Genomic DNA, 18555 nt, shown 5'->3' on the forward strand with positions numbered 1-18555 from the left:
ATACATGTGATACATTTAAAGAAATGTATGCTCTCTGGGGCTTCATAATTATGACAGCACAAAATATGAAGATGTAGGGACGAAATGAAGCGGCAGGATTATGCGCTGGCTGTCGACTGATGCTTTTTTGTTGAAAAAAGCATTTTGCAGAGATGCAAGCTTTATCTCGCACATGCTCGCCGTAATGACACGCCATCACGCCACTATCTAACAAAACGCACCTACATCAATATAAAATGCCTGTTTCAATAAACATCAGCTGAAGATCAGTGCACAATCCTGTTGTTTTACAGCCAAGCTGTTTATGTCTAGGTTATGGCAGATCTAGTCCCCGTGGACATGGACCAACTATTTTTCATACGGGGACCAATCCCGAAAATAGTGCAATGCCGGGCTGAATCGCGGCGAAGGTGAAGCAGGCGTTAAGCAACGGAGGGGCCCAATTTTTATTAGTCGTATCATAAGAAGCGAACAAGGATTGTTGTCCTTGGTGTCAGTGTTTGTTGGCTTCTTAGGATACGGTTATAGTGTAGTAACATACAGATAGTGTAGGACAGACAGTGTAGGATTGATTGTGAATAATACGAATGGCTCGATTTTGGTTATACTCATGAGACCCGTTGTAGTTTGTATTGCAACATTGCCTCTAATACTTTTCAAAATTAGCTCGGAAGAGATTATGTGCAGGGTGTCTACCAACCAGGAAAACCGGGAATTCTCAGGGATATTGAGTAGTCTGGAAAAACTAAAGGAAAACTCAGGGAATTTCTGCCTCTATCAGGGAAAATTAGCTGTAATTTTATTGAAAGGGTCGAAAGCTGTAGTAATGCTGGCTTGAGTAACAGACAGAAATCGTAATGAATCGTCTTTGACGCCCTGTCGTCGGCTGGGTTAGTTGCCAGTGTACAGACAACATCCGATTTTCCGGATTCCCGATAATTTGGACGGCTTCGTGCCACCACCACGTACCCCATAGAGTCAATGTATCAGAACGTCGGAAATTTCGGACGCAATAACTCTTCGCCGTCAGATTATCCGGACGTTTTGCCGTGACCGCAGGTCCGAAACTCCATTAATCAAAGCCACCACCGCTGCCATTTTGATTACCGCGCCACCTCGAATTGGTGCTCACGCACGCAGATCCACTGGCAGCCGTAGCCACCACTTGCGGCAATGCTAGGCCTAGATGCTTCGACGTTCGCTATGAAGCTTCTTGCCGTTGGGTGCCGCATTTTTTATTGAAAGAATTCGCTGCTGTCAGCAATGGCACAGACTTCACTTTTGTGGTCCTTGCGATTGGCCTAGAAGCTTGGAAAGCACGGTATGTTGCATAATTCCGGTTCCTGAAAGTCAGCTTCGCCTCTGTAGAGAAATGTTACTTCGTGAAGCATATGCAAAAGTATTGCAGCGAAGCATAACAAGCGGGGGAAGGGGCTGTTGCCACGGGAAACAGTATGTATTCCTTAATTATACACACTTGCACCCGGTATTTCCTTTCACAGTACGAGCTCAAATATGCCTAATACGTGTACCATCAGGCCTGCAGAGCGTTTTCGAATGTCCTTGTGGCGGATTGAGCCCTTAAGGGCAGTAAATTACATGCATTTATTTTTTCTAACCGGCCGTTTTTTTGGACGTTTTCGCGGCCTCTAGATGCTTAAAATGATCCGTGGGGTGAACGCTTGGCAGAAAGAGGACAAGAACAGAAAGGACCTATACATTGAGGAATGAACGGGAAAGGAAGCGTGCTGCCGCCACTTTGAAGGAGCTTGAGCTCAAAAAACAAAAATTTTAACTGACGCCGAGATGCAGGTGTCCCTCACACAAACCAAAAGAAACTTTTTAAAGCTGTGATGCATTACACTGAGGCATCATACGCGGGCTGGTAGTATGTTGGGACAGTTGAGGTTGACTTACGAGCTGTTGAGAGAGGATCTCAATTATGAAAAAGTTCGTGCTTCGTACCACTGAGCTTGCTATCAATTGATAGAAATAGCTCATATTCGAAAGTACTTGCTCCTGTATGCATCTCCTTTTTATTTATATTAGAGAATGTCCGACTCGATTTGCAAATTTTTTTCGAAGGCATTTTATTTGCTGTGCATTTTACTAACCCCTCCCTTCTATTCTCTTTTTGAATAAAATATACACTACTCTTTAGTATTCAAATTGCATTAGGTCATTTTTTTTTCATACGCTTACTAGAGAGTGACAGCATCAGGCGATATGGTTTCAGCCCGTCTTGACATAAAACATAGTTCTGCATCACTCGGGGAATTTTGCAAAGGCACTCATGGAAAACCTGGAAAACTCGGGGAATTTGGAAATGTCAACTAGTTAGACAACCCTGTATGTGGAAGATTCATCCAGGATAGAAAGTCTGATGCTTGTGGAATTGTGTGAATGTGGTTTAAGCTCATATGTGCTGTCAGCTTTCCTAAACGTTCGCACTAACTTGATCTAAACGATTGTGTAGGCACAGATGACAAAAAGCAAGCACCCGTGAAGAACGTCTTGAATGCCACGAGTTGACAGGAGAAGCCGTGATGTTAAATGTTCACCTGTGTTTGAGCAGAGAAAAGCAGCATTTTACAACAAGAAAATAAATTGATCATTACTTTCTTTGTGTGCATGAAGATGCTGTGATCAGCATCCGTGGTAAATAAACTAAAAAAATGGGTTTTTCATGTTGGTAAAATAGCAGTCAATAATAAGAACCGAACTTATAAAGCAATTAAACAGCTGAGTCACCTTTTTGAGGACAATACGGTGTCCACAGCAGAGAAACCTACCTCTTTGCATGTCGTAATGTTGTCACTAATATTTTTTTATGTTGCGTTTCAGTAACCAGCCCACCATTACCCTCGGGTTCTGCCACTGGCAACGTAAGTGATAGTACAGGTCACTTGTGTCCTGTGGGCAGAATGTTGTATTTTAAAACATACAGATTTGCAAAACAGGCAGTGAAGGAGGCAGTCAGCACACAAAAATGGAATAAGAGTGTACACTGGAATTTTGATGTGTTGGAGAATGCAATGCTAGAAATACCGCATTGACAGCGTGCAAAATATTTATAACAAATTTGAAAACTAGCGTGTATGATTCCTGAACTAGCATGTGAGAACAGGGATGTGGACACGAAAAAACATAAATTTAGTTTGTAGTAGTGCACACTGTTGCAAAAAAAAAATTATTTAAAATAAATACGCACAAAAATTAGTGTTTGGTCTTGCGCATGTTTGTGTTGCTGCTATACTTTCATAAGAATCATGGAACCTCACCAACTAGCCTAGTTTCAAGTGTCACTGAAAGTTAACATGGTGTGAGACAATAATGAATGTTTAAAAATGTTTGGCACTAAAAAGAATCGAATAGTTTAGAGTGATTATTACTGATTGATTTTACTGCAAAGCTTTTATGATTGTGCTGTTCATTATTTGGCAATCGGTTGTTATTAATAAAAAAGAAAGTGGAATTTCATTTTCCTGCTGTCGGCACAAATTGAAATGAAAACAGGAGGACCCTGATCACAACGTGTGTTATGCATCAATGCATAGAGCTGTAGCTGATTTAAGCATGTATGTGCACTTAATCACTGTTACTAGTAGACTCTCCAGAAACTTGTTTCAGAATCTTGCTCCTGTCCTTTGTCGAATCTTGTTCTTGCAGAGTATTATGTGCAGTTACTGCAACCAAATGGCAAGATTTGCTTGTTCAAATTGTGTTAGGAAGCTATGGTCTAGGCCATGCATGGAAGACACATCTCTCCTTTTCATTCGCTTCCAGGAGGGGGAGGCTGAGAGCCATGCATGACTACTTGCCACTGTGCTCATACTTTGCTATGGTGTAGTAGGTGCTGAACGATGAGACAATATTGATATGAGCAATATTGTTAAGAACACTGTTACCTGTCTTGTGATATTTTCATACCGTTTGGTGTATTTCATGTTGTAACAGTGTGAACCATGTGTGGATGGTGCTACAACTGTTTTTGAGAGGGGAGGAAGGGTTCTTGAAGCGTGTTTGAAGCTTAAGTTTAACCAAGTCATGACTGTTATTCAGTGCAGGTTAATATGCAGTATGTAGTTGCTTAGCTGTAGTACGTAATTACAAATGTCGCATCTTGCTCTGCAGAACAGTTGTTCGGCAGAACAGAATGCAGAACAGAATATGCAGAACAGCAGAATGGTTCAGCAGAACAGTGAACCTCAGTAGCACAGCTACGTTAAGAGCACTATTGTTGAGAACACTATTACCTGTCCTGTGATATCTTCATACCGTTTCGCGCATTTCGCATCGTAACAGGGAGAACCATGTGTGGATGGTGCTACGATTATTTTTGAGAGAGGAGGAAGGGTTCTTGAAGCGTGTTTGAAGCTTGAACTCTCATTGGTCATTACCAAGTCGTGACTGGTATTTAGTGCAGGTTGATATGCACTATGTAGTTACAAAGCTGTAGTACATAATTACAAATGTCACATCCTGCTGTGCCAGTGGTTCGGCAGAACAGTGAACCTCAGTAGCACAGCATGCCAGCATAGCAGAGGCGAGGTGGACCTGTGGAACCACGGAAAGGAACGTTACAGAGAAAGGTGAACATACACATCTGGTTTCAAAGAAAATTTGCAGATCCAATCCATTGTTTGAATCTAAATGGCACAAAGCTTGTTTGAGTTGGCAAACTAGCAGCGGTAGTGAATGACAAACATACAGCCTCAATGCCTGTAGCTGTTAGCTTTTTGTGTCAAAGCATGTGTTGATGGGGGTTGTATACACGGAGGAGTATGAGAGATATGCAAATGCATTTAAGGCTTCTGCATCCCTTGTGTCACAGTGGCACATTTCCATTCTGGGGGATTGGCGAAGGATGGGCAACTTACCCCATGCCGCCTATCCAGTGACTCAAGTTGTCTACTTGGCTAGAAAGCACCTGCAGTGTGTAATAATGAGGCAAAGAAAGCTGTCATTTAAATTGTTTTTCTCCAGCGTTAATCTTGTTTCAGTTCCTGCTCCATGTATGCCCAAATGCAAACACATGTTTTGCAGGCTACCATGAATAAGACATCCACTGCAGCTGGGCCCCCCCTGGAGCCTACAGTCTATGTCTTCTCGGGCAGGAAGGGCACAGTGATGGAAGTCTCTGACTGTTCCGCAAAGGTTGAAGCCAGGGAGGGGCAGACCATCCGGGAGGTGACGGTCAGTGTGGACTGCTTCTACAGGGATGGCAGGACGGTCGTGTGCAAACTCAACCAAGTTCTCCACAAGGGGGACATTGTCAACATTGACTACATGGTTGGCAGAATGGGCTGCAAGGACAGTGTCTACTGCAACCTGGCCTGGCAGGGCCGGAAGCCTCAGGGAGTGGTGTGCCTTAGCCCGGATGAGTTTAAGGATAAGCTCAGCCGTCATGGGTCAGGCAACCCTTTCATCAGTGACCTGCAAAGGCATGCTTGTGGCATTTTTACTCTTTCTTTCCCTGCGCTTTCTTTGGAATTATCTGTTACTTTTACTTTGTACAATTGTGGACTAACAAAAAATCGGGCTCTCCTTGGATCTCCTTGTTCTTTTAGCTCATCGGATGGTCAGTGCCTTGAATTTGGCAGTCTTGTTGACGTGCAGTGGCATACGAGGAGGGTTTATTGACCAGTTGCGTGCTTCTAAGCTCAGATTATTAGTGCCCATGGTTGAAAGGACACTCCGCATCAGCCATGTCTGCCGCCTTGGCCATGAGCTGCACTGGCTAACATTCCGAAGGCTAAATCTGCACACTAACACCCAAGAAAGTGGACAGGGAGATCACTGCCATGGTAGCGTAATTGATCTAGTCATGGAGTTTTGGTGCTAAAATTATTAGAGCCAACTCTGGTACTGCAATTGTTGAACTACCCAAGGGGATGATTCGTTAGTACATGTATTTGTCTGATCTTTGTTGTTGTGGGTTCAGATGTCCTTGTAGCATTGTTCTCAAGACGTATCTGCCTTTATTGGCCTTAATTATTTAAATTTTCTAAATGTGCAAGGCAAGAAGGCTCTGCTTATGTGCACAGTCACAGCAAATTGAGTTTCTATTCCAGTGTTTTGTTGAAGACAACCACTTTGCTTAGTCATGACACTGTTTGAAGCCAGAAGGATGAGGTTTAGCCAAATCAATGTACTAACCATCATTTCCATGCTGGCTGAATTGCCGTGTTTGTAGCCCCCCTAGACACTAGTGCAGGAGATTCCCTTTAGTGATTTTGTGGGAAACACTATGGGTGCATGTATGATATGGTAGATGTGGGTTCGGGCCTCATCTGCTGCAAGTTATCTTTTTGCTGACTTTCATTTGCCTTATTATTTCCAGATTTCAGTGAAACCCTATAATAACCCTATCCCTAATAACTCTATAATAAACCCTAAAAAAAACCCTAATAACCCTATAATAACCCTGTAATAACCCTATCGTTTCCTCTGGCTTCAGTGTCTTTCACTTCATATGATTGTGGCTAACCAAACCCTCCTTGGATCCATTTGTTCTCAACTCGCAGACTAATGTTTCTGCGATTGGACACCATTGAAAATGAAGTGCCTGCATCATTTTGAGTTTTTGAAGTGGCAGTTCAGGGGGCACACAAGTGATGGGAACTGTAGGTGCTGGCTAGGCTTGACTTAAGGCTTATCAAGTACAGTTCTGACTGCAGCCATGCAAGTCCCCCTTCCGGCAGCAGAAGTGCAACAGCGTATTGTTGGAACACTGAGTTTCCGGTGGAGAACCCTTTGCAGGTGTTAAATAGAGAGTTAGTAGCTAGCATCCCATAGTGAGCGAGTCTGTGACCAGCCTTGGTGTAATGCAAGACATAAGATAAATGTGGTTGTGCAGAGATGCTAATATACCTAGCATATGACATCAGGAAGCATTAATATGTGATGTGAGGTACCACAGCATCTCGTGAGACAGAGTTTCCTAGAGTTAACAGAGTTGCCTGAGAGTTTACTACAAAGGATACTAAGGGGAACCCTGGCACTTGTTTCTGCAAGTAACTTGGTTCAGTTGGCAAGGCAATGATGGGCGGTAGAGTTGAGCCTCCTCATAACGAAGCCACATCAGACACAAAAATACCTTTGTGAGTATCCAGCACTTGTTGCAAGCATGTATAGGTGGTGTCCAAGTACAATGCTCAGTTGACTGCTTCCTGACAATGACAAACAGTTCTCAAAGGCAATGCTTTTGCGGGCAGTATGCGCTGGTAGCAATTATAGAGCTGCAAACACGTCGTGGCCCCACCGTGTTTTGGACACCTCCCATTTGGTTAGGGCTCATACCAGTGAGAAACATTTTAGATTTACTTTGTTATATCTGTTAATTTTTTATATACATGTTTGTTACGTCTAGGTTCAGCTGTATGTGGATTTGCCCAAGCTTTGTTCTTGTGGCTTCAAACGGCTTTGTGACTTCTTGTTTTCAACAAAATGTTGCGCTATAAGTGCAACAATTCGCAATGATTATGCATGTGTCAAGAGGCTTATTGCCTTGCCATGTGTATAAGGGCAGCTACAGTTAATGTCCAATTTTTTTTACTTCCTAGGGACCGCGAAGACGTCGGGAAGAAAGTCCAAAAAAGATTAATGCTTACCTTTGACTGCCCTCAAGGGCTTAAATTGCCACAGCCCTATCTGAAATAGCTTTAAAGGCCTGTCAGTACAATTATTAGTAATCTCTGTGATTCCGGGCACATACATTTTATGTCCCCCCATCAGTATCCCCTTTGCTTTAGTTGTGTGCTTCACCGCACTACATTGTGTACGCTTGACCGCTTAACATCACTATATTGCGGCGAAGCTGACTTACGGAAACCAGCATTAGGCAACGCTTTAAACCCTTGCTGTGCTTCTTTGACGCCATCAGTGAGGATGACAAAGGCGGAGTTGGGGCATTGCCGACCGCGGCAATTCCTTTAAATGAAAAACACGACCCTGAAAACGGGAAGCATGATAGTTCACATTGAAGTGCCTAGGCCTAACAAAAGCACAAGACGACTACTATGGCTGCCAGTGAATTGGTGCGCGAGAGCGTTGGTTCAAGGCTGGGAGATAATCAAAATGGCGACTCTGGCAGCTCCAATTCCATTTCGAACCTGCGGCAATGGCAAAACGTCTGAAAAAATCGAACGATGAAGGGTCTCAGCGTCTGAAACACTGGGGTACATGGTGGTACAGTGAACGCATCAAAATTATCAGGCACATCCGAATAATCGGTCATTCACTGTTTATGGTTGTTTGAAAATTTAGAAAGCTAAAGAATAGAAAAACACTTTCAAGAATGTCTGAAGCCACAAGCACAAAGACTGGACAAATCCTTGTGCTACCCATTGTTCCCACGGACGATTGCAGTGCCAGGGCTGCCAGTAATTTTTGTAGGAAACTGGGTACCAAGTGTTAAACTCTGCTTCCCGGCTTGATAAACACTCCTTGATACTTCACTTGTTAGTGCTACAGGCGTTGGTGGCTTGACGCCGCTATGAGATAGTCATGCCTGCTCAGCAGAATTTCCAAGACAAATTGCAACTTTTTGAAATATCTGTGCTTGAAATTTACAATAAAGGTGCATTGGCATTCCAATGAAGGTCATCCCATATTGGTAGAGGAATGATTTTGGGATACAGTTAACAGGAATGCAAATGTATGTTATAGGACGTTTTTTTTTAGTGCTTTTGCTTTGCTTTTTTAAAATACCATTCTGGCAAATGCATTCTGGGATTCCAGCGAAGGACCTGGGCAGAAGAGCACCCTGTATCTGTTGCGCTGATGTTATGCCATCTCAGTGTTGAAAAAGGAAAGGGACAAAGACAACTGAAGAACGCAGGACTAGCACTGGAAGGATTCATTCAGAAGCATTACATCGATATACGAATCGCAATGCGTGCGCGTACCGATACACATGTACACTTCTATTGATATTCTTTCAGTTAATAGTAGGCACTTGTTTTGGTTTCTTCAGTCATCTCTGCCGTATGTTGTTTTCCTGACGGCAGTGGTGGTCCTGATGTGCCATTTTGGTTCTACTTGCCTGTGCCATTCAAGTGCCATTTGCACCTAATCTAAAAAAGATTAAATTATGGGGTTTTACGTGCCAAAGCCACTTTCTGATTATGAGGCACGCCGTAGTGGGGGACTCGGAAATTTTGACCACCTGGGGTGCTTTAACGTGCACCTAAATCTAAGTACCACGGGTGTTTTCGCATTTCGCCCCCATCGAATTGCGGCCGCCGTGGCCGGGATTCGATTCCGCGACCTCGTGCTCAGCAGCCCAACACCATAGCCACTAAGCAACCACGGCGGATCCACCTAATCTCCAAAAGGCTTCAAAAAGCTCCAAAAATCTCCTGGTCCAAAAATTGCTCCATATCCTAAATTGGCTGCACCACCACTATGCATCCACAGTGACTGGCCCACCTTACCGTTTTTTCGATGTGACACTTGCTTCACTTGTCACTTGTGACAGTTGCCATTGTGACTTTTCTCTGCAGCAGCACTTTTTCGAAGATGCCCTCCAAAGATGCTCCAAGCGGTCCGGCGAAGTACTCGCTGTCACAAGCCGACGCACGTCCGCAGATGGAAGTGCACCAGCCACCACCTCCACAGACATCCAGAGCAGGTTCCAGGAATCCAAGCCATGTGTCCATACCGTCAACAGGTTGGGATACACTCTTATAACAGACTTCTTGCATGTGAACATTACAGAATGCCATGCTTCTTACATGCCATTCACACCCCCGCAGGTGAAACCAACGCCAGACACTGGAAGTTTGCTGTGAGTATGCTTTTGTGGCCAACTTTTATTTAGCCTTTCAGAACCCACTTTGTTTTCATTGAAGTTGCCAATATATCCTGAAAGGGGCCTTGAAACATTTTTTTCAGCATAGTAAGGAAATGTTGCCGATCTTAAGAAAGGCTCCTGTGAACATGTGGGCCAAATATTATTACACTGCATGCAGCAGGGAATTCACAATGTCATGATGAAAACAACGAAAGATTGCATGCTTCCGCATTGTCGTCATGCAGCATCGTTGCAAGCAGCTAGACCTATTTCGTGATTGGAAGAACATTCTCAGCAGTAAGTAATCGCTAATTTTGAGTCAAATAAATAAAACGTATAAATGTCTACCATCTCAAAACAACCAAAGAAATCGCTTCGTCTTTGCACTGCCGGTTTATGTGCGACAGTTGCGTTGCAGCTGTGTTTACACTTTTTGTTGTTGTTGCCATGCCTTGAAAAACTATCATTTCGGGCTTGTGTACTGTGAGAATAACTGTAGTTCTCAAAATGGGCATTAATATCTTCATTGAGTAAAAGGCAAAATGTGTATTGGATATCTTTAATGAGTATGCTATGTGCAAACTCCCGGGGAAATAAAATAAAAGTAATAAAAACTTTGCAGTTATAAAGATTTTGGGTGTGAAAGGGCTGCATGTTTCTATTCACGCCCAGGCCTAGTGCTCCACCACTGCGCCGCCCGAGCGTGCCACATTTCTAGGTGCTTTTTCGCTGAACCACCACAGCACGCGCCCTAGATCCCTCTAGGTATTTGCTTTTGCATCCCTGGCTCTGCCTGGGCGCACATTCTGCTCGAGACAGCCTGTATTCACAGAGTTTAGGTGTAAATAAGTTTTAATTTTAGATGCATAAGGATTCGTATGCTTACCCAGCCAGCAAGCCGTCCCTTCGTCCGTCCTGTAATAAGACGACCGCTTTCGAGATGGCGCCCACAGCAGCGAGCGAACTTGCCTTTCCGCTGCCTCCCACTTCAATGCCAACGAAACGGTTGAAACAGTGCCAACGGTGCTCTCAACAAACACCTCACTCTACCACTTTCGCAGATCACTTTCAAGTTAGGGGCATGCACATCTCTCAAACGCTAAGTAACCGGCAAGAACACAGTGTGCAAAGCTACGAGCAGTCGGCACTCTTTGTGGGCATAGCAGATCGCTTTCAAGCTGCGGCCCGCGCGGCAGTGCCATAAGAAGCCGCTGCCCGAGTACGTTCACAGTTCAATAATGGTTCGACATGGACGGATGAGGAGCTAAAGCGCAATAACGGCTTATAATGATCGGAACGTCATCAGCGCACCTGGTGCATCCATCTGCAGTACTTTACTTGCGTCATCAATGCTCCTTGTCCCCGCAGGGGCGTCTGCGTCAGCAGGCGTTTGGTGTGTTGCGACACCACGTACCCGAGCACACGAGGGTTGGACCCTCCCGCGTGTAGCCGTGCGCGGCTTAGCCGTGTCCGGGGAAAAGGGGATCCTGGGGGTTGAGCCAATGCCGGGTGTTTGGACCTTTACGGCCCCTCGGCGGCGGCAACACACCCCTTTGGCCTCGGCTTCACGTAGACGGCACCCCCGGACTGACCCACCCGGGGGAAATCGGTAGTTGCCTTTTCCTGTCTCTCTCTACCTACAACCTTCGTCTTTTCCTTACTTTCCACCTTTCCTGTCTCCTTCTCATTTCTTTATTACTTCCGACCTTCCTGGCAGCAAGGGTTAACCTTGTGTGAGTAGCCAACCTTGGTTATATCATATTAGGTTATAGCGGCAACGTACAGCTGGCGTTTGCAGGCCCTGTTTTTCAGGCCCTGCAGCGTCCCCTTGTTGGACTCCATGGTGGGTGGCTGGCGTTGCTGCCGAAATTTCACATATATTTATGGATAGCTCTTTTCCTCCATTCCCTGATCGCCCTCAGAAAAGAGGGCGCACCGATGAAGTTTTTCAGTTTTTCGGACGCCAAGTCCACAACTTCCCACGTTTCCATGTAGTTCACTCGGAAAAACCCGGCAAACCAGTGCGCACTATTTCACCGTTCCTTGTATCAAAGACTTTGACTGATGTTTTTGGAGCCGGATATAAGGCGACCAGGATGGCAAGCGGTGATCTCCTCCTTGAGCTCCGCGATAAGAAACAATACGAGCAACTGTCTAAGCTTGTGTCATTTGGGGATAACCAACTAACAGTAACCCCGCACCGTACTATGAACACCACCCGGGGCGTTGTCTCGGACGATGATTTGCTGGAGCTCACTGAGGCTGAGCTCTTGGAGGGCTTCAGTGAACAAAATGTTATAGATGTCAAAAGAATTAAGATAAGGCGAGATGGAAAAGAAATCCAAACGAAACACTTGATAATCACCTTCGGTTCGAGTGTCCTGCCCGAGTCAATCGAGGCAGGATACATTAAGCTCCGTGTTAGGCCATACGTGCCAAACCCCCTGAGATGTTTCAAATGCCAACGTTTTGGCCACAGCTCGCAGAGCTGCCGAGGCCGCCAAACGTGTGCAAAATGCAGTGCCCATGAACACACGTCTGAAGCTTGCATGAACTCTTTGCATTGTGTAAACTGTGATGGAGAGCACGCCGCGTACTCGCGGTCGTGCCCATCTTGGAAAAAAGAAAAAGAAATTGTCACGATCAAAGTGAAAGAAAATATATCATTCAAGGAGGCACGTAGGCGGGTGACATACCTGCCTAAGAACACATTTGCCGAAGTGGCGCGTCAGGGGGCAGCGCCACAACGGCCTCCGGCGGCTGTCCGACCCACACTCAGTGAGGCGGCAGTGACGCCATCCGCCCCCTCGGCGGCTGCAGCTAACGCTGCTACGCCAACACAGCAGACGGGGCCATTAACCCCGAAGGTGGGCGCAGCCGAGGCTACACCAACCTCCCCGGCCCCATCCAGCGCTGGCAACGGTTGGCGCAGCCAGATCCCCCAGGGAGCCCCATCGGTCTCCGGGCTGGTGGGAGCAGGGGTCTTGCCCTCCAAGGCGGGACCCTCTCTGAAAACTCGCTCGCAAGAGCATGTGTCCAGCGCCTCCCAAGAGGCAATGGACACTACAACTGCCCTCACGGCGCGCCAAGCGCCTAAGGAGCGGCGAGGCTCCCTCGAACGCTCCAGAAAGGGCAAAACCCCGATTACAGGGCCTCGAAAGAGCTCTGTAATCTAAGACATCTTTCAGTTTCCGTACACACAGCACCAACTTACTTTAAATATGGATACACAAATCATACAGTGGAACGTCAGAGGTCTTCTTAGGAACCTTGATGATGTGCAAGAGATTATACACAAACACAATCCAAAAGTGCTGTGTCTACAGGAAACACACCTCAAATCACAACACACAAACTTTCTCCGACAGCATGTTACTTTTCGCAAAGATCGCGATGATGCAATCGCATCATCGGGAGGTGTTGCGATTGTAATCCAAAAGAGCATAGCATGTCAACATTTACAGCTACGAACGGCCCTTGAAGCAGTGGCGGTTCGAATTGTTTTGCTAAACAAACTTATCACTATTTGCTCGATTTATATACCTCCACACTACAAACTAAGCAAACATGAATTTCAGTCCTTCATAGATGAATTGCCAGAACCGTACGTTGTACTTGGGGATTTCAATGCGCACAACAGCCTGTGGGGCGACTCTAGTATAGATGCGCGAGGTCGTCTTGTTGAACAGTTCCTCTTCTCTTCTGGTGTATGCCTGCTGAATAAGAAGGCACCCACATATTATTCTCTCGCCAACCGAACATTTTCATCAATTGACCTCAGCCTAGTTTCCCCGTGTATATTGCCTGAACTCGAATGGGAAGTTATGAAAAATCCTTACGGGAGCGACCACTTCCCCATACTAATAAGAACATCCAAAGAAAACGAATATCCTCCACAAGCTCCTAGGTGGAAGATAGACGCAGCCGACTGGCAGAAATTTTGAACTCTCTCTAGCATCTCATGGGCTGACCTATCCTCTTTAGAAATTGATGCTGCTGTGGATTATCTTACAGCATTCATAATAGATGCCGCATCACATTGCATACCCGAAGTAAGTGGTTTGGCATGCAAACCACGTGTACCGTGATGGAACAGCGAATGTCGAACCGCCCGTAAGAATCAGAACAAGGCGTGGGGGTTGCTGCGAGCTTCTCCCACCGCTGAGAATCTTGTCAACTTTAAAAAAATAAAATCCCAAGGTAGGAGAACCCGCCGGCAGGCCAGAAGAGAAAGCTGGCACAAGTTTTTATCGAGTATTAACTCGTTCAGAGATGAGGCCAAAACCTGGAACAGGGTTAATAGGATTCGAGGGCGGCAAACATATTCACTCCCTCTAGTAAATACACAGGGCGATACACTGAAAGATCAGGCCGACTCACTTGGGGAGCACTTTGAGAGTGTATCAAGCTCAAAACATTATTCGCAATCCTTCCTAAAATATAAACAAATAGAAGAATGCAAGCCACTCATCAATAAATACCGACAGAATCAACCGTACAATTGCCCTTTTAGTATTGCCGAATTGAAAGCTGCCTTGAGCGCATGCAAAAGCTCCTCACCGGGATCCGATAGAATCATGTATGAAATGCTCAAAAACTTACACAATGACACGCAAGAAACACTACTTACACTTTTCAACACTATGTGGGACGCAGGGTACCTTCCAACAGCATGGAAAGAAGCTGTTGTGGTCCCTGTTTTGAAACAAGGGAAAGACCCTTCTTCAGTGGCAAGTTACCGCCCGATAGCCCTCACAAGCTGCATGTGTAAGGTATTTGAAAAAATGATAAATCGGCGACTCATCCATTTCCTTGAACAAAACAAAATGCTTGATCCCTTTCAGTGTGGCTTCCGAGAAGGGCGCTGCACAACCGACCATCTTGTACGTATTGAAGGACATATTCGTGATGCGTTTGTACACAAACAGTTCTTCTTATCGATATTCCTCGATATGGAGAAGGCGTACGACACGACTTGGCGCTACGGAATCTTGAGAGATTTGTCAGAAATGGGCATTCATGGTAATATGCTAAACATAATAAAAAGCTACTTGTCCAATCGTACCTTCCGGGTGAAAGTAGGCAATGTGCTGTCACGTCCTTTTGCACAAGAAACCGGTGTACCCCAGGGTGGCGTGCTCAGTTGCACACTCTTTATTGTTAAGATGACAACACTTCATGCTTCCTTACCACCGGCCATTTTGTATTCCGTCTATGTGGACGACATTCAAATCGGTTTCAAATCCTGTAATCTCGCAGTGTGCGAGAGACAGGTACAGCATGGTTTGAACAAGGTGTCAGGGTGGGCAGAGAAAAATGGATTCAAAATCAATCCTCATAAGAGTTCTTGTGTTTTGTTCACAAGGAAGAGAGGCCTAGTTCCGGATCCCTGCTTGGAAGTGTGTGGACAACAGATACCTGTAAACAAAGAACATAAATTTCTAGGTGTCATACTTGACTACAGACTCACTTTCGTCCCCCACATTAAACATCTTAAAGAAAAATGTCTGAAAACAATGAACATAATGAAACTTCTTTCCCAGACTACGTGGGGTAGTGACAGGAAGTGTTTAATGAATCTATATAAAAGCCTCATTCGATCACGACTAGACTACGGTGCCGTCATTTATCACTCTGCCGCCCCGAGCGCACTAAAGATGCTAGACCCTGTTCACCATCTGGGTATCCGTTTAGCCACAGGAGCTTTCAGAACGAGTCCCGTACAAAGTTTATATGCAGAATCGAATGAGTGGTCACTTCATATCCAGAGAACATACATCAGCCAAACATATTTTTTGAAAGTCCACTCTAATCCCGAACATCTCTGTTTTAACACCATTAATGATATGACATATGCTACACTATTTCGTAATCGTCCTTCCGTAAGACAGCCTTTCTCGCTGCGTGTGAGGGAGCTTAGTCATGAAATGCATGTTCCAATCCTCGAACTTCGCCTAATGCATCCAGCCAAGCTGCTACCTCCTTGGGAGTGGCAGTTGATACAATGCGATACATCTTTCATGGAAGTTCCAAAAAACGCTCCAGAGATTGAAATCCAGATGCATTTCCGGGAACTCCAGCACAAACACTCCTGCACGGAGTTCTACACAGACGCATCGAAGTCACACGACGGGGTGTCCTATGCAGCCGTCGGGCCATCCTTCTCGGAAACCGATGTACTGCATGCGGAAACTAGTATCTTTACGGCTGAGGCTTACGCACTATTGTCGGCTGTGAAGCATATAAGGAAATCAAAACTCCAGAAAGCAGTCATATATACGGATTCCTTTAGTGTTGTGAAGGCCTTGATGGCTTTCTCTAACCACAAAAATCCAGTAATTAACGAACTTTATTCTGCTCTGTGTAAAGCGTATATAGGTAATCAGCATGTCATCATATGCTGGGTGCCAGGTCATAGGGGCATCGAAGGTAACGTTCTTGCGGACCAGATGGCCACGTCAGTTACATCGCATTCTGCTAATCCCACCGCTGCAGTTCCTGCCACAGACCTGAAGCCCTTCTTACGGAGGAAACTACGGAACCAGTGGCAACGGCTATGGGACGCGGAAACAAATAATAAGCTCCACGTGATAAAGCCACAGTTAGGATTCTGGCCTTCAGTAACAAAATCATGCCAGACAGATGTCCTATTCTGTCGTCTAAGAATAGGACACACATTTGGCACACATAACTTTTTACTCACCGGAAACGAGCCTCCAACCTGTGGTAGATGCGGGGAGAGGCTGACCGTCCTCCACGTCCTCCTGGAGTGTCGGGAAGCCGAACATGAAAGAAAGAAGCATTTTCCCTTAGCATATCGGCAGCGCATCCCCCTTCATCCAGTAATGTTACTAGGCCCAGAACCGCTGTTTGACTCCAGCGCAGTCCTGGGCTTCCTGAAAGATGTTGTATTACATGTTATAAGCCCCACACACTCATAGCGTCTCCTCTTTCCAGAGGATGCCGCTGTGATAATTTCTTTTATGTAGCACATGCCTCTAGGCCCTTGTGTCTCAAGGGCTCTAACGAGGCAGTGGTGCTCTAGTGAATTTTAGAATCTTATATATTTTCTATTTTGCATCATTCTTTTACGATGGATTTTAATGTACATAGTATCCGTCATTAGTCATCGCCATAATTTTATAGCACTCAGATTTTATGCACTTTACAGCGACTATTTTTAGGCCACTTTACAGCCAAGTCACATCTCCCATATTACATCGTTAACACTACCACTTGTCATGGCGCTCTTTGGCCAAACCTGGCCCTTGCGCCATAAAACACTACACATCATCATCATCATCAATGCTCCTTGTGCCACCGTCGGCACCAGTTCGTGTCGCCACTGAGCTGTCGTTGGCACTGGCCTAATCAAGCTTCATAACATTGGTTATGACACCGGGCTGCCTGGAGACGAGCAAGTGGCACAATGCTTACGCATGCTTAGTCTAACTCCCAGTGGAGCTTTTGCATTTTTTGTTTGTTTCTGGATGTCACACGATAGTTTAATGTGTGTGGCACCAATGATTTGCTATTGTTCTGGCTGGAAGAAAGATAGTGATGTCAAGAAAGGATGCTTGAGCGCAGCGATGAGGCTTGTGGTGCGAGAAACCCTCGATGCCCCACGATTATCCCAGCTTTTGTAGATCCAAGCACCTCGCACACCAAGACCAACTTCTTATCACACCCTTTTATTCCCTTGTCCAAACTGAAAAATTTCGTCCAGTGTCAGCTTCCGCACACAACTTTTGCTTGGAAATAGCCTCGGCGGTGTGTTTTCAAAAACCTATTTCCTCTTAGCAACAGCTGTTAGAGCATAACATCCCCCTAATCCCACCAAGAAGCAGTACTCTGCAAGTCTGCAGTACTCACGTACAGGGCAGAAACCTGGAGGCTTACAAAAAGAGTTCTGCTTAAATTGAGGACAACGCAACAAGCTATGGAAAGAAGAATGATGGGTGTAAACGTTAAGGGATAAAAAAAGAGCAGATTGGGTGAGGGAACAAATGTGGTTTAATGACATCTTAGCTGAAATCAAGAAAAAGAAATGGGCATGGGCAGGACATGTAATGGGAAGGGAAGATAACCAATGGTGATTAAGGGTTACGGAATGGATTCCAAGGGAAGGGAAGCGTAGTAGGGGGCGGCAGAAAGTTAGGTGCACAGATGAGATTAAGAAGTTTGCAGGGACGACATGGCCACAATTAGTACCTGACCGGGGTAGTCGGAGAAGTATGGGAGAGGCCTTTGCCCTGCAGTGGGTGTAACCAGGCTGATGATGATAATGAATCCCACCAAGTACCTACCTACAAGGATCTAGGGCGCTCGCCGTGGCGCTTCAGGCAAAATACCTAGAAATGTGGTAGACGGGAGCGGCACAGGGTGGTACAGAGGTGAAGCACTGGGCTTGGGCTAAATAGAAACGCACGGAAGGGTTAAAGGGCCCCTTGCCAGGTTTGGCCATTTTAGACAAGTGCAGCGCATACCTCACGCGATGCCGATCATCGTCTGCAAAGTATTGCAGCGCGTCACACTTGCAAAAGCAACTGAAATTTAACGTCAAATGCTGTGTGTCCTCCCTCTGACTGAAGCGCTGTTCCTAGCCAAAGAGTCGAGGTGACACGCACAAACGTTGCGACGCAAATTGCAGTAGTCCGCTACTTCGAAAAATTGTCTAATGCGCAATGATGCCAACAGAAATACGCTGCAAAATAGGAGTGCAGTTCATCATGTGATTCCAACATGGTCTCTTGGCTCTG

At 45.5% G+C, this 18555-nt stretch overlaps 1 protein-coding gene across 5 annotated transcripts in view; it reads left to right on the forward strand.

The window, feature by feature from the left end:
- LOC135896500 (uncharacterized) overlaps positions 1-18555 on the forward strand; it is a 35719-nt gene that overhangs the window by 10969 nt on the left and 6195 nt on the right. For 4 of the 5 annotated variants that reach the window (XM_065424916.1, XM_065424917.1, XM_065424919.1 and 1 more), the window contains exons 4-7: positions 2845-2885; positions 5047-5444; positions 9507-9673; positions 9759-9790. In XM_065424916.1, coding sequence (XP_065280988.1) covers positions 2845-2885; positions 5047-5444; positions 9507-9673; positions 9759-9790 — 638 coding nt within the window. The remainder of the gene's footprint in view (positions 1-2844; positions 2886-5046; positions 5445-9506; positions 9674-9758; positions 9791-18555) is intronic. The other variant, XM_065424918.1, reaches the window with a different exon arrangement.

The sequence above is a fragment of the Dermacentor albipictus genome, chromosome 6 (genome assembly GCF_038994185.2).
Source record: "Dermacentor albipictus isolate Rhodes 1998 colony chromosome 6, USDA_Dalb.pri_finalv2, whole genome shotgun sequence".
Classification (NCBI taxonomy): Eukaryota; Metazoa; Arthropoda; class Arachnida; order Ixodida; family Ixodidae; genus Dermacentor; species Dermacentor albipictus.